Raw genomic sequence first — 13,038 nt, 5'->3', positions numbered from 1 at the left:
GGAAATTGTGGGTCCGTAAACTGAGTTCTTAATGGACAGCGCTCTTTGTGGGGCTGTTTTTTTCACTTTTTCGATCAGAAGCAGCCTTTGCTTGGTGTCCTGGCTTCCTCTTTCATCCCGTTGCTGATGGGTCAGGGGTCTCCCCTGTTTCTTCAAATGCACTGCTTGACTAGGGTGGTCCAGGTGGGCCTGACCCAGGGCTGCTCCAGTCCCAAGGCTGCTGAGGGCCCTGAACCCAAACAGCACCGAGGCCTGGGCTGCCTCGGGAGAGGGCTCCTGGTTCTGTGCATCTGTGGGGCGTCTTCTGTTCCGTGGGGTGCGGGGCTGGCCTGGGGTCTGCAGGCTCGGAAGTTTCTGGACTCCCCTGGGGAAGGGGAGATGCTCACCGACCGAAGCTGAACCCTCTCAGCTCATGAGACTGTGGCGATGGTCTCAGCTGGAACTCCGGTGATTTCTCTGATACATTGTTTCCTTTTTTTGGAGAAAAGTCTAAGTTTACTGAGAAAAATCTAATCCATTTCTTCCAAAGCCTGTGGGGAGACAGGCATGGCTTCTCATCCACAGGCCGGCGGGGGAAGCGGCAAGAGCACGTGCGGAGCCCAGGAGCGTCGAGCAGCCCCGGGACTCCGGAACGCAAGGCTGTGTGGTTCTGGCCCACACGGCGGCCAGCAGGGTGGACTTAAGACTGTGCGCAGAAGCCTGCTCTGCCCCCACGTGACTCCTCTACTGGCCTGGCCGCCAGGCCCATCCCCCAGCTCCCTCTCCACCACCCGTCTCCCACCTCCACCTGGTGTCCACACCCCTGCTCTGAACGGGTCATACTTTGGCACTCACACCCAGTGGCACCTCCTGGTACAGGCCCTCCTTGACCCCTCTGGCTGGAGCTCCATCCGTGAAGCACTTGAGGTCCTGTGAAGACGACACACGGATGTCGGATGGATTACGGCCCTGGACATCTGCCAGGTGCTTTGAGACAGGCCGGCCCCAGCTGGGCCTTTCCTCTGGGGACTGTGGTCCTTATTCTGCACATGTGGGAACTGAGGCTTAGTGGGATGAAGCAATTCTCTGGCTAACTCCAAGGCCGAAGGCTTGACAGCTCTGCTCCTCAGCGGCCTGTGGTGGACACCAGGCCCAGCACGGCCCTCACTGGCTGCAAAACCACCCGGACTGGCCCCTCAAAGAAAGGTCCAGAGCTGCCCGGCTCTTACCCTTGGCAAAGAACCCAGGAGGGAGTTGGGCTTAGTAGTGGCGGGGTTGTGGAAAACCCAGGAAGCGTAACATGACTGTTGGCGGATACCAAGCGGAATAATCCAGCACTAAGCACCGATGGGAGACCAAGCTGTGATTCAGAAACTGCGGGTCAGTCCAGCCGAGCTCCCGAGGATGATGGTCCTGTGTGAGCCCTGCACCCCGACGGCGGGCAGCGCGGGGCCTCCGCCAGCCCGGCCGCAGAGCAGCGGCTGCTTTCGCCAAGGAGGGATTCTCTGCAGTAAGTAACTCACACACACACACACTGACATATACGCAGTCACGCACTCACGCACACACAGTCACACACCTATATACACACTCTCACGTGCTCACACACACCTCTTCCCGTCTGCTCGTAGCATCCCTCACACCCAGCGGGATGCACTTTACTCCTGTCTGCTCTGCCCTCACTGCCCTGGGACGGAAGCAGGGAGTTTGCCGTGTTCACGGAGGAGTCCCGGGTGCCCGGACCAGTGCTCGTCAGCGTTTGCGGACGAATGAATGAACGAATGAATGAACGAGTGAGCAGGGCCTGGACCCTGTCGGCTCCACACACCGTGCAAAAGCTTGAATGACTGAGGGTAAAAATAATATTGATGAGGAAAGGACGACCATATTGATGTGGCAAATAGTTTGGCATATAAAATAAAGACAAACACCCTGGAAAACAAAATTCCACGGGTGACTAGTTGCCTATAAACGGAGAAAGAGGGGGTGAGGTTGTGGCAGATGGGCACAGCCGGGATCAAGGAGCAGTGATTCAGGCCCAACGCCCGCTGCGTGTCAGCGGCTGAGAGGCCCGCCTGGCACTGCCCGGCGGCCCCCGACCCCTCATCCTCCCGGGGGTCAGGATGGTGATGCTCTCAGGGGTCTGGGCACCTTTCCCACGTGTGATCCCACAGCTGTGCGTCCAGGCGTCGCTCGGGGACACGTTTGTCTGCGGGGCTGCGTCCTGGGCACGGTGGTGTTTTCCTCTCTCGGTGTCTGCAACACTCACCTGTCTCGGTTTGGGCTGTTTTGTTTTGCTTCTTTTAGTTACATTTGCTTAGAACTTGCAAGCTGTAACGGCCTGACGTTGTCTTAAGAAACTTAAATTTAGCAGCAGGAAAGTGATTATTGTTGTCAGCATCTGTAACAGAGATGATTCCGGGAACTTCCTGCCCAGCGCGGTCTCAGCCTTGCCCGGCAGGGCTTGGCTGGACGTTGGCAGAACAGAGGGTGGGGCCTTCCGTGCCAAGGCCTCAGCTCTGGCGTGAGTGAGGCCAGCGGGATGTGCTTTGTGTGTTTCGTATCTTTAAGCGGACCAAGCATCTGTGACTCGGGGACAGTTACAGAGAGGCCGCCAGCTCGTTTCAGTGCCTCCTCTCACTGTCTTGAGTGAGGCACAGACGCTAGGGGACCGGTGGGCTCTCCTCTGATGGTGGCCCACGGTCTGTCATTTGTGGGCCACCCTGGAGTGAGCTCCCAACTTACAAATATGTCGCTCATTTTAAAGTGCTCTGCCAGGTTGGCTGTGGGTCCGAGCTTTGCAGGGAAGCAGCGGGCCAGGCCTCCTGCAGACGCCATTGAATCCCCGCTCTGCCTGCTCCTAAGTCAGCAGGGGTGGGTACTGGTGGGCAGAGCCCAGAACTTGGAAGAACCTTGGGTTGAATCTTCCACACCCTCCAGCAGTAACTCTGGGGCATTGCTTAACCTCTGCATCCGTTTCCTTTTAGCGAAATGCGAACTTCTGTACGTCCTTCCTGGGGGACCAGTGAGGATGGAACGAGCAGGCGCCTTGTGTGTCTGGAACACATGCTGGTCCTCCCTCCCTCTTCCCTTCCCTGTCTCCCTTCCTTCCACCATCCTTCCTAGCCCCGGCAGCACTAGCTTTCGTGGCCAGAGCCTTGAGCCCTGCCTGGGTCAGGGTTCTGGTCAGTGGGAGGATGGAGGACCCCAAAGGGAGGTGAGATGTGGGGTGGTCGGGATGCTGGGAAGGGACCAGGGCCCCCTACACTCATCGCTGTCCCATCTCCCAGCGCTCCTCTGTCTGTCTGTGTTGTTTCCTGGGGCTGCAGTAAGAAATTAGCACAAACTGGGTGGTAATTTATTCTCCCCCAGTTGTAGAGGCCAGAAGCCTGAAATCAGCGTGTTGGCAGTTCTGCCTCTTTCCGCTTCCGGTGGCTCCCGTTCCTTAGCTTGAAGCAGCATCACTCCAGTCTCTTCCTGTGTCCTCACGTGGCCTTCTTCCCTGTGTGTCTGCCAGATCTCCCTCTGCATCTCTCCTGTAAGGACACCTGTCATTGGATTTAGACCCTCAATCCAGGATGGTCTCCTCACCTTGACATTCTTCACCTACATCCGCAAAGACCCTTTTGCCAAACAGGTTCACGTTCACAGGTGCTGGAGCTTGGCACGTGGACACAGCTCTGGGTGGGCGCACAATTCATCCCACTACACTGTCCCTTCTGGGCAGCCACCGTGGGCCCAGACCTGAACCCACCCTAAGCTGAGGAACAGCAGAGAGAGATGGGGGAGAGGAAGGTGAGGGTGGTCCCAGGGTGGTCTCAGGAAGGGTCATGGGTTTGCTTGAGAGTAAGGAAGGAGGGTGAACCAGCAACTACTGCCCTCGCTTCACAGATGACACGTAAGGGAACAGAGGTCCGGTGAGTTTGCTGTTTCATAGACTCAATAATCAGGTGATAAGCGTGATAGAGAATGAAGGCGCCTCCAGAAAGCTTATCAGGTTATGGATTTCTTTCTCTGTCTTCTTTCTCTTTCTTTTTTCAAAATGAAAATTGCTTTATCAATTACATTATAAAATAAGACCATGAAAGAAACAATATATGCTCATTCTTCAATTTTTAGACAGTTGAAAGGGTAAAAAGAAAAGAGTAAAAGTCACCCCCAAACTCCACCCCCTACTGACACCTGTGGTTGACATTATGGCCTGTTTCCTTCCGGACATTTTTCTGGGCGTGTAGAAGTGGGGTCCTTCTACTGCTGACTCTCTCACCCATTCCGCACCAGGAAACAGTCCTGAGTCACCCTCAGCAGCTGTCGGGAACCCAGCGGATGGCTGGCCCCTCGTGTTTGACCTTGTTCCGTACTCGGACACGAGGCTATCTCCGGCTTCACTCTCGTGAGCGGCGCAAGCGGTCTTGGCCACGGATGGCAGCGCCCTTGCCAACGCAGACCCCGACAGCAGTCTTCCTTCACTTTTAAAACCTTTGCATCTGGGGACTTTCCCTGGTGGTCCAGGGGTTAGGACTCGGTGCTTTCACTGCAGGGGCCACAGGTTTGATTCCTGGTCGGGGAACTAAGATCCCGCAAGCCGTGCATGGCAGCCAAAAAACTAAACTAAAATGAAACCTTTGCATCTGAGAGAGGGGGGGAGACGAGTCCTAGGTGCTGACCGCTGGCCCTCCTCACGTCCCAGGCCATGTTCGAGCTGGTGACTTCCGAGGCCTCCTACTACAAAAGCCTGAACCTGCTCGTGTCCCACTTCATGGAGAACGAGCGCCTGAAGAAGATCCTGCACCCGTCCGAGGCACACATCCTCTTCTCCAACGTGCTGGACGTCATGGCCGTCAGTGAGCGGTGAGCCTCTGCCCGGGTCCTCGTGGGGCCCCTTCCTGTCCCTCCTCCTCGCCTGGGGCACGTCCGAGGCTGGCGGCACTGCCTGTTACTCTGGCTTCTCTGCTTTTGTAGGTTTGGAATTTTCTGTAATAAGATGTAACTAAATACATAAACCCAAAGATCTCCCAGCAACGAGGCCCGTCGCGTCCCCCTGGACAGGACGGCTGCCTGCAGGTCCCCCCCGGCCACGCAGGTGCTCCGTGTGTCTCACACAATAAGGCACATCAGTGGCGGGTGTCACGACCTGGTCCGGGGGTGTCCATGCGAGCTGCTCTTTATCCTGACCTCACAAGGCCCTGGCTTGGTGTGTGCGGGGCCCGAGACCCTCTGAGGGCCAACGCGGAGCGTGGTCTTGGATTGACACTTTCTCTTCTCCGGTTGCGTGGTGTTAGCAAGGGTGTGTGGAGGTGGCAATTGGGACTGTACTTCTTTTGCCTAAAGAAGGATGGGATGAGCTTAAGTGGAGGAGGAATAGACATCTATTGACTGATTATTGCAAAGAAGAAATGAACTCCCGTCATTCCGTTAGGATAAAAGACCCATTTACCCTTTTCACTGTAGCCTGGGGAGGTTTGCAGCTAAAAGTGCAGAACTCAGCTTTTATGAGCTGGTCCGTCCCCGCCCGTTCAGATGTGAAGTAGCACGCGGGCAGCAGCAAACCCACACCCGTGTGTGGCTCTCCATGGACCCTCCTGAGTCGGTCCCCCTCCACATGGACACCCCACCTTTCCGTTTGCAGCCCCCAGATCCTCGTGGCAGCCCCCCACCTGGTAGGCTCAGGAAGGCGAGAGCTGACTGAGACCAGAGCAGCCTCGGAGACGCCTCGGTCTCTGCTGCTCACCCCCACTGGGGGAGGGGTGTCTATTTATTTTTGTATTTATTTATATTCTGTTATGGAAAATCCCAAGCATGCAGAAGTAGAGACACCAGTGTAGCAAGCCCACGCTTCAGCATTGGGTTCACCCACGGGATTGTTCTGAAGCAGATCACCATCGTCATCTCACTTCAACTGTAAACGCATCAGTGTGGACGTAAAAGATGAGGTCTCTCCCTTTTAAAAATGCTCTTAGGGCTTCCCTGGTGGTGCAGTGGTTGAGAGTCCACCTGCCGATGCAGGGGACACGGGTTCGTGCCCTGGCCCGGGAAGATCCCACATGCCGCGGAGCGGCTGGGCCCGTGAGCCATGGCCGCTGAGCCTGCGCGTCCGGAGCCTGTGCTCCACAACGCGAGAGGCCACAGCAGTGAGAGGCCCGTGTACCACCAAAAAAAAAAAAAAAAAGAAATGCTCCTAATGTCACTACCCACCTATAAAACTGAACAAGTAATTCCGTGATGTGACAGAACGTGCCCCCCTCGCTGGGACCTCCTCCTGTCGTGTTGGTTGGTTTGGTGGAGACATGTCCCGAGTCTCCGCAGCCAGCCAGCCACCCCTAACCCGGCCGCCGCCCGCTGCAGGTTTCTCTTGGAGCTGGAGCGCAGGATGGAGGAGAACATCGTCATCTCAGACGTGTGCGACATCGTGTACCTCTACGCCGCCGACCACTTCTCCGTCTACATCACCTACGTCAGCAACCAGACCTACCAGGAGAGGACCTACAAGCAGCTGCTGTGAGTATGGCTGGGCAGCGGGGCCATCACGCAGGCGTGACCCCGGCGGCCCCCTCCTCTTGTGCTGACACTGAGCTGTGGTCCCTGGGTCTCTGCTTTCCCAGGACAGCATCCAACTCCGGCACGTTCTGGGGCTTTCGGTGTCACTAGGGAAATGTTGACCCCGGGACAGTCAGCCATGGCGCCCACCGGACCCGTGTCCAGATGGCCGTGCAGAGCTCTGTGAGTTTTAGAAAAGGGAGCTTGAGGCCAAGAGGACAACTCGAGGCCCAAGACGGCAGGAAAGTGGTTTGAACTAGAGACAAGGCAAGGACTGGGGGGAGGGAGTCTTTCTGGTGGTTCTCCAGCAAAGCCCTTGAATTTACTCATCTGCCCATTTTGTAAACTTTCTTGGGGTTTCCGTTGATGAGAGAGTTTTTTCATTAACTTGCCTCTTTTGAATTCTTCACGTCTGTGCCCCGTTTCAACCAGTTTAACCAGTGCTGTGTTCTTAGCACACTCGTGGGCACCAAAGGACTCTGAGTAGTGACCTCTGGACGTTATGCTCCGTTGGGTCTTTCTATCAAGCCGTGTAGTTCACTGGGGATGTTTTAAAGTTTGAGTATTCAGGGGTTTGGGTGTTTTACATTTGGGGTTTGAAACTGGGATTTGAGGGAATCGGGATGCCAGTTTTGAGGACGAACGTTGAGAAGACAGTCACACAGGAGAATAGGATTCTAGATGTTGCAGTGCCCAGGGGTCCACTGGTGTGGCCCGTGAGAGCAGACTCCCTGGGCCTGAGCGCCGTGTCCCTAATGATGGGCAGTCCAGGGCCCGCGTCTGATCTCCAGCAGTGGTTCCCACTGCCCAGCCCGTCTGCAGACGAGACATCCCCCCCTGGCAGGAGTAGCACAGGTTCTCCCTGCAGCCGTCTCCAGCCTGCTGCCTGCTCCTGTCATTACGTGGGTTTACCTTGCCACCGTTTCCTGCTGGGTAAATCATCGAATTCTGCATCTGATTCATAGCCTTGGCCACGCAAGGAATTCTTGCCCTCCCACACACAGCATATTTTGCTAAGACTTCATGGGCCTGGCGTGTGAAGTCACTATTGTTATTTGACTTGTACACAAACAGTTTATTTTCCATTGAAAAAAAAAGAGAGAGGAGAGAAGAAATCGACGCGTTTTCTGTGCTTGTGGGCTGTCTGGTTCTTAGGGGGTCTGAGGACGGGGAAGAACCCCCTCCAATTTGCGCCTCCCACGAGCCAGAGACCTACTCTCTTGTCTGTGTCCCCAGCCAGGAGAAGGCAGCCTTTCGGGAGCTGATCACGCAGCTGGAGCTGGACCCCAAGTGCAGGGGGCTGCCCCTCTCCTCCTTCCTCATCCTGCCTTTCCAGAGGATCACGCGCCTCAAGCTTTTGGTCCAGGTACCAGCCTCTCTCCCCTGACACACACTTCTCCTGCTGCGGGCTGTTGGCTTTGGTCATTCTAGGCTGGCTTTCTGTTTCCAGAAGTCCATTTGTTCCACAAATCCTAATTAAGCTCCTACTGTGTGCCAGGCAGTGGGAGACTCAGCCCCTGCTTCCACAGAGCCACATTCTGGGGGAGGGTGGGGAGACACACACACACACACACACACACACACACACACACACAACCAGGAAGTGGTCATGGCTGAGGACAGTGAAACAGAGTGACATGATGGTGGTGACTGCCTGCCCACTGCCAGTTGGGGGATCAGGAAAGACTCGGATGAGTGACATTTAAGCTAAGACTTGGCCGACAGGGAGGAGCCATTCATCTGACAGGGAGCTGCTTATGCAAAGGCCCTGGGGCAGCAAGGTACACAGACGGGGCGGCCAGCGGTGAGCTGGGGGAACATGATGGGAATGGGTGTGCAGATGTGGGCAGAGGCTGAACAGGGGCCTAAGGAGCCGGGTAAGACATTGGGTTCTATCCTCAATGTGATGGGGAGTCATTCCATCTAGTTGACGCTGGTAAGAGCTCAAAGCAGCTGCCGTGTGGAGGGTATCAGGCAGGAGGGCAAGAGTGGAAATGGGACTGAGGTTCAGAGGCAGCGCGTCCGAGGGGTGAATGTAGGCGGGGTGCTCCCGGTACACCCGCCAGTTACCGCAGGAGGTAGGTAGGGGCCCACCAGAGAGGAGGCCAGCGTGGAGGGCTTGTGCCCAGGCTGAAGAAGCCACACCACCCTCTGCCTGAGGCCAGGAGCAGGACCTGGTCAGATGGGGTTTTATCCCAATGAGAAAAGGTGGAGCCTGAGCCATCCTGTTCACTGGGAGATGGATTTGGGAGTCGGGGGATGGTTACAGGCAGGGTTGGTGACCCCATGTTGGTGGGGGGGAGGGTAAGGAGGCATTGGAGCTGACTGCGTGTGTCTGGCTTGGCTGGCAGGCAGAGGCGGGGCAGGTGACCGCACAGGGGAGGCTGGGGGCCTGCAGCTGAGGGTCATCCAGAGGTGGGAGGGATCTGGGTCTGGTCTGGAGCTCAGACCAGCATCCATGGGGCAGCTGGGGGGGAGGTGAGCTGTGCTCAGACGCACCCAAACCTCTTCATGGAATGAGAGCAGATCAGAAATATGGGCACGGGGAGAACTGTGAGGCAGAAACCAATGCAAACATTGTAATTTATAGGCGAAGCGCAAGGAAATCCAACTACTGGATTTTATCAATAAGACCAGACTTAACGAAGCCTCAGGGTCGTTGCTCCTTGGCTTCAAACGGCAGTCCCACTGATGCTGCTGCAGACATCGAGCTCACCTCGGGGACAGCCAGCCCTGAGCGACCCTTCCCTCACTGTCGGGCCTCGCCCGCCCCCTTCCCACCGCACTTGGTTGCCTCCTTTGCTTCGGTCTTCACTGTAAGGAGACTGGGGCTCGGGTTTGGCCCTCGTAGTTGGTCCTCGTGCCCACCTTGACTCGTGGTTATCATCTTAGAGCCGAGCGAGGCTTGTGGGCGATGCTCGGCCCTCGGCTGGTGGAAGGTTCTCCCGCCCTCAGTCCGTAACTGGTGGGGCTCTTTGCTCCGGGATGTTGCAGCAACACGAGGCTGTTTGGACCAGTGCGGCAGGGAGGCTGCCACTGCCAAAGCGGGCGGAGAGGGGAGGAATGGCTGTACGTGCGGAAACTAAATGCAGACTTTGCCTGTGCTCAGAACATCCTGAAGAGGGTGGAAGAGAGGTCTGAGCGGGAAGGCACTGCCTTGGGTGCGCACAAGGAACTGGAGCTGGTGAGTTGTGCTTTCCTCTTTCCACATTTCCCGGTCAGCTGTCTTCCTCCTCTAGGCCCACCTTCCTGTCCTGCCCCCTCCTGTGCCCGTGCGTCTCTGGAAGATGCAAATTCATTTTAGTAGTTGGCAATCCAGAGAGGTCACTGGGTCCAAAGAATAAGTCGGGTGGGCTTGCTTCTCACCCCAGCCTTCTGACGTGCGGGGTGGACCAGGCCGGCCGGGCACTTGACCTGCAGACACGTTCATGGACCCTCCCGCCAGCCCCCGCTCTGTGGCCACCCACAGGCCCAGGCGCTCCCCTCCGCAGCCCTCGGAGGCCTCACGCTTGTCCTGACCTGTTTCCAGTGTCAAAAGCCATGGCTCTTGCCTCCCTTGCCGCGCTCTGAGGCCGGCTCTGGCCCTTCTTGGGCCCTGATGCAGCTCTGCCCTGTGCGCCTCTCCCGCCCCCCGATCCCGCCTCTCCCGGCCCTCGAGCTGCACCTCCTATCCCCGCGAGAGGACTGCCCGGCCCTGCCAAGCCTGGGCTTTTCCTGCCCAGGAGTGGAGAAAGCATCTCCTCTCCTGATCCTCCGAGAGAAGAGGATCCTCCTGGAAGCTGCCGGCAGAGCAGGGGCCGTGCGGGAGGGGTCAGTGAATGTGTCTGTTCCCACGTATTTGTCTGAAAGCAGCGCTGTCCCGTGTGTTTGGCTCCAGTGTGTCCGCTGGAGCTGCGAGCCCACTCCTGGCAGCCGTGCAGGGCCCACTCTGTCACGCTGGTGACCCTGAAATGGACGAGAGCCTGGTGTTGGGAAGTCCTTTCCACTTAGTGTACCAGTGGCAGCAGCTTAGTAAAAGGACTATAGCCCCAGGTGGTGGTTCTAAGCCACATGGAGCCACACGGAGCCATGAGGACTTTGTAGCTTAATGCAGTCTTTTCCCCGCAGGGGCCTCTCCTCGCATCCCTCAATCAGGCCAGTTGGCCTCCAAGATCCTTCTGGCGATTATACCCTTTGGATCCTGGGAAACACAGCACTCCCCTCCCAGCCTAGCTGGGGAAAGGCTGGAGCCTCGAGCAGGCTGGTCAGGGAGGGTCAGGGACCTGCCAGCCAGGCTGCATCTCTCGGGACCCTCTGCCCACCCCTGGAACGCACACACCTGATCAGGTGGGGGCTTCATTGCGGCCCCCACCAGGCAGCTGGCCACACTGGGCCCCAAGGGGTCTCGGGGCACTGGCAAGTGTCTTCTGTTTTCAAGTGCTTTTCTGCTTTCATCTCCTTTTCACTTTCCAGGTATACACTTGCTTCTCATTATTTACCTTTTTTAATAAAGGTGGGCTTTTTCCCTTAATTTATAAAAATGATGCTGAATACAAACAAGTCCACAAACTGTTCGTAGGCAGAAAGAAGACGGTAAAGGTGAGCAGTTCTCCCGCACCCCACTGCCGGCACGCTGGTGCCGGCCCCTCCAGGCCCCTTTCCAGACAGACGCCTGCGCACACAGCTGTATTCTTTGCAGGTGGGCTTGTGCTTTGTGAGTTGGCTTTTCCCTCCATTTTAGCGCCTGTAAAATTATTGCACTTCTTCGTGGTTTCAGAGTACAGGGTTCTGTGCATTCATGAGCGCTAATCAACCCCTGTGGATGGACGTTTAGGTTGAGGACAGTTTTTCTTGCTCTGAACGCCACTGCAGGGGACATCCCGGTACGCACGTCTTTGGGCTCGTTCCTAAACGCTGCGCGCCTGCTGGGTGCCGGCCCCTGTTCTGGATCCTGTGCAGATATCATCTCTCGGAATGAGTCCCCAGAAGTCCCAGAAAATGTGGTTTCATTCGGCCCCTTGGTACCTGGGTTGCCTCCCAGGAAGGTGGGGGGACTCTGTGCTCCCCCCACAGTGTGTGACGGAACCTGATCCCCAGACCTGGGGCATTTCCAGTCTGACGGATGAGAAGGGACGTCTTCTGGTCGAAATTTGCTCTCTTAGGTGACATGAGGGGTCGGCATCGATTTATGTGTTCTCTGGAGTTCACGTCCCAGCAAAGACAAGGCCCTGATTTTCTACACTGGAACTGAGACCCAGTTGAGACTGACCAGCTGTGGCCTGAGTGGGCCGAAGGAAGTGGTCAGAGACAGCTGGCTGTGGGTGGCCTGATGTGTCCTCCTTCTCGTCCCAGGTGGTGAAAGCATGCAACGAGGGCGTCAGGAAGATGAGCCGCACGGAGCAAATGATTAGCATTCAGAAGAAGATGGAGTTTAAGATCAAGGTGAGCCCACGCCCAGCCACGCGTCCCGCCCCAGCCCGGCTGTCCTGGAGCACTGGGCACTGGCCGGGCTCGCTGAATGGCTGCCCTTGGGTCTCAGCACAGCAGCACCTCCACCGAGGCCTTCCCTGACCCCTTAGCTGAAGGCCCCACCTGCCCCCAGTCACCGGGCCGTCACATTGGCCTAGACCAGGGGTCCCCAACCCCCAGGCCGCGGACCGGTAACGGTCTGCAGTCTGTTAGGAACCGGGCAGCACAGCAGGAGGTGAGCGGTGTGTGAGCGAGCGAAGCTTCATCTGTATTTACAGCCGCTCCCCATCACCCCCCATCGCTCCCCATCGCTCCCCATCTCTCCCCATGGGTCCCCATCGCCCGCATCTCTCCCCATGGGTCCCCATCGCCCGCATCTCTCCCCATGGGTCCCCATCGCTCCCCTTCGCCCCCCATCGACCCCCATGGGTCCCCATCGCCCCCCATGGCTCCCCATCACCCCCCATCGCCCCCCATGTCTCCCCATCGCCCCCCATCGCTCGCACTACCGTCTGAACCATCCCCCCATCCCCCACCCCCGTCTGTGTAAAAGTTGTCTTCCACAGAACCAGCCCCTGGTGCCAAAACGGTTGGGGACCGCTGGCCTAGACTCTCTCCTACAGGGAGTCAGGAGCTGCCTGCTCTCACTTACTGGCTGTGTGACCTTGTACAGTCAGCTCACATGAAGAGTATGACATGGACTGCTCCAGGGATTCTTAAATGTGGGCGATTCGAAAATTCGACGGAAGTTACCGACCTTTCCCCCAACTTTGTGTAAAGCTTCAGGCATTAGTGACCCTAAGGGCCCTGAGGGCTTGGGTTTCTGGGGTTCTGGGCACATGAGCACACGGTACCTACCGAGGGTCCCTGAGGTCATGCTAGGTTTGGGAGCTGAGCCCCAGCTGAGGACGCAGACCTCCGGGCCCCCCACGTAGCTCCACCTGTGGGCCGCGTGCTGGGTGCTGGGTGCTGGGTGCCCGCCCCGGAGCCACAGTGTGGAGACCGGCCGGCCCAGTCTCCTCACCCTGTGGGACCCAGTTCTCCCCTCTCTCCTGTGAACTTGGCCTCTCCTCT

General features: G+C 57.3%; 1 protein-coding gene across 2 annotated transcripts in view; it reads left to right on the top strand.

The window, feature by feature from the left end:
• Window positions 1–13,038, top strand: part of NGEF (neuronal guanine nucleotide exchange factor) — a 39,980-nt gene that overhangs the window by 21,479 nt on the left and 5,463 nt on the right. For both annotated transcript variants that reach the window (XM_079925454.1, XM_079925455.1), the window contains exons 4-8: window positions 4,670–4,830; window positions 6,325–6,477; window positions 7,753–7,882; window positions 9,626–9,700; window positions 11,848–11,937. In XM_079925454.1, coding sequence (XP_079781580.1) covers window positions 4,670–4,830; window positions 6,325–6,477; window positions 7,753–7,882; window positions 9,626–9,700; window positions 11,848–11,937 — 609 coding nt within the window. The remainder of the gene's footprint in view (window positions 1–4,669; window positions 4,831–6,324; window positions 6,478–7,752; window positions 7,883–9,625; window positions 9,701–11,847; window positions 11,938–13,038) is intronic.

This window comes from Stenella coeruleoalba (assembly GCF_951394435.1).
Source record: "Stenella coeruleoalba genome assembly, chromosome: 6".
Classification (NCBI taxonomy): Eukaryota; Metazoa; Chordata; class Mammalia; order Artiodactyla; family Delphinidae; genus Stenella; species Stenella coeruleoalba.
This window is presented reverse-complemented; position numbering and strand designations above follow the sequence as displayed.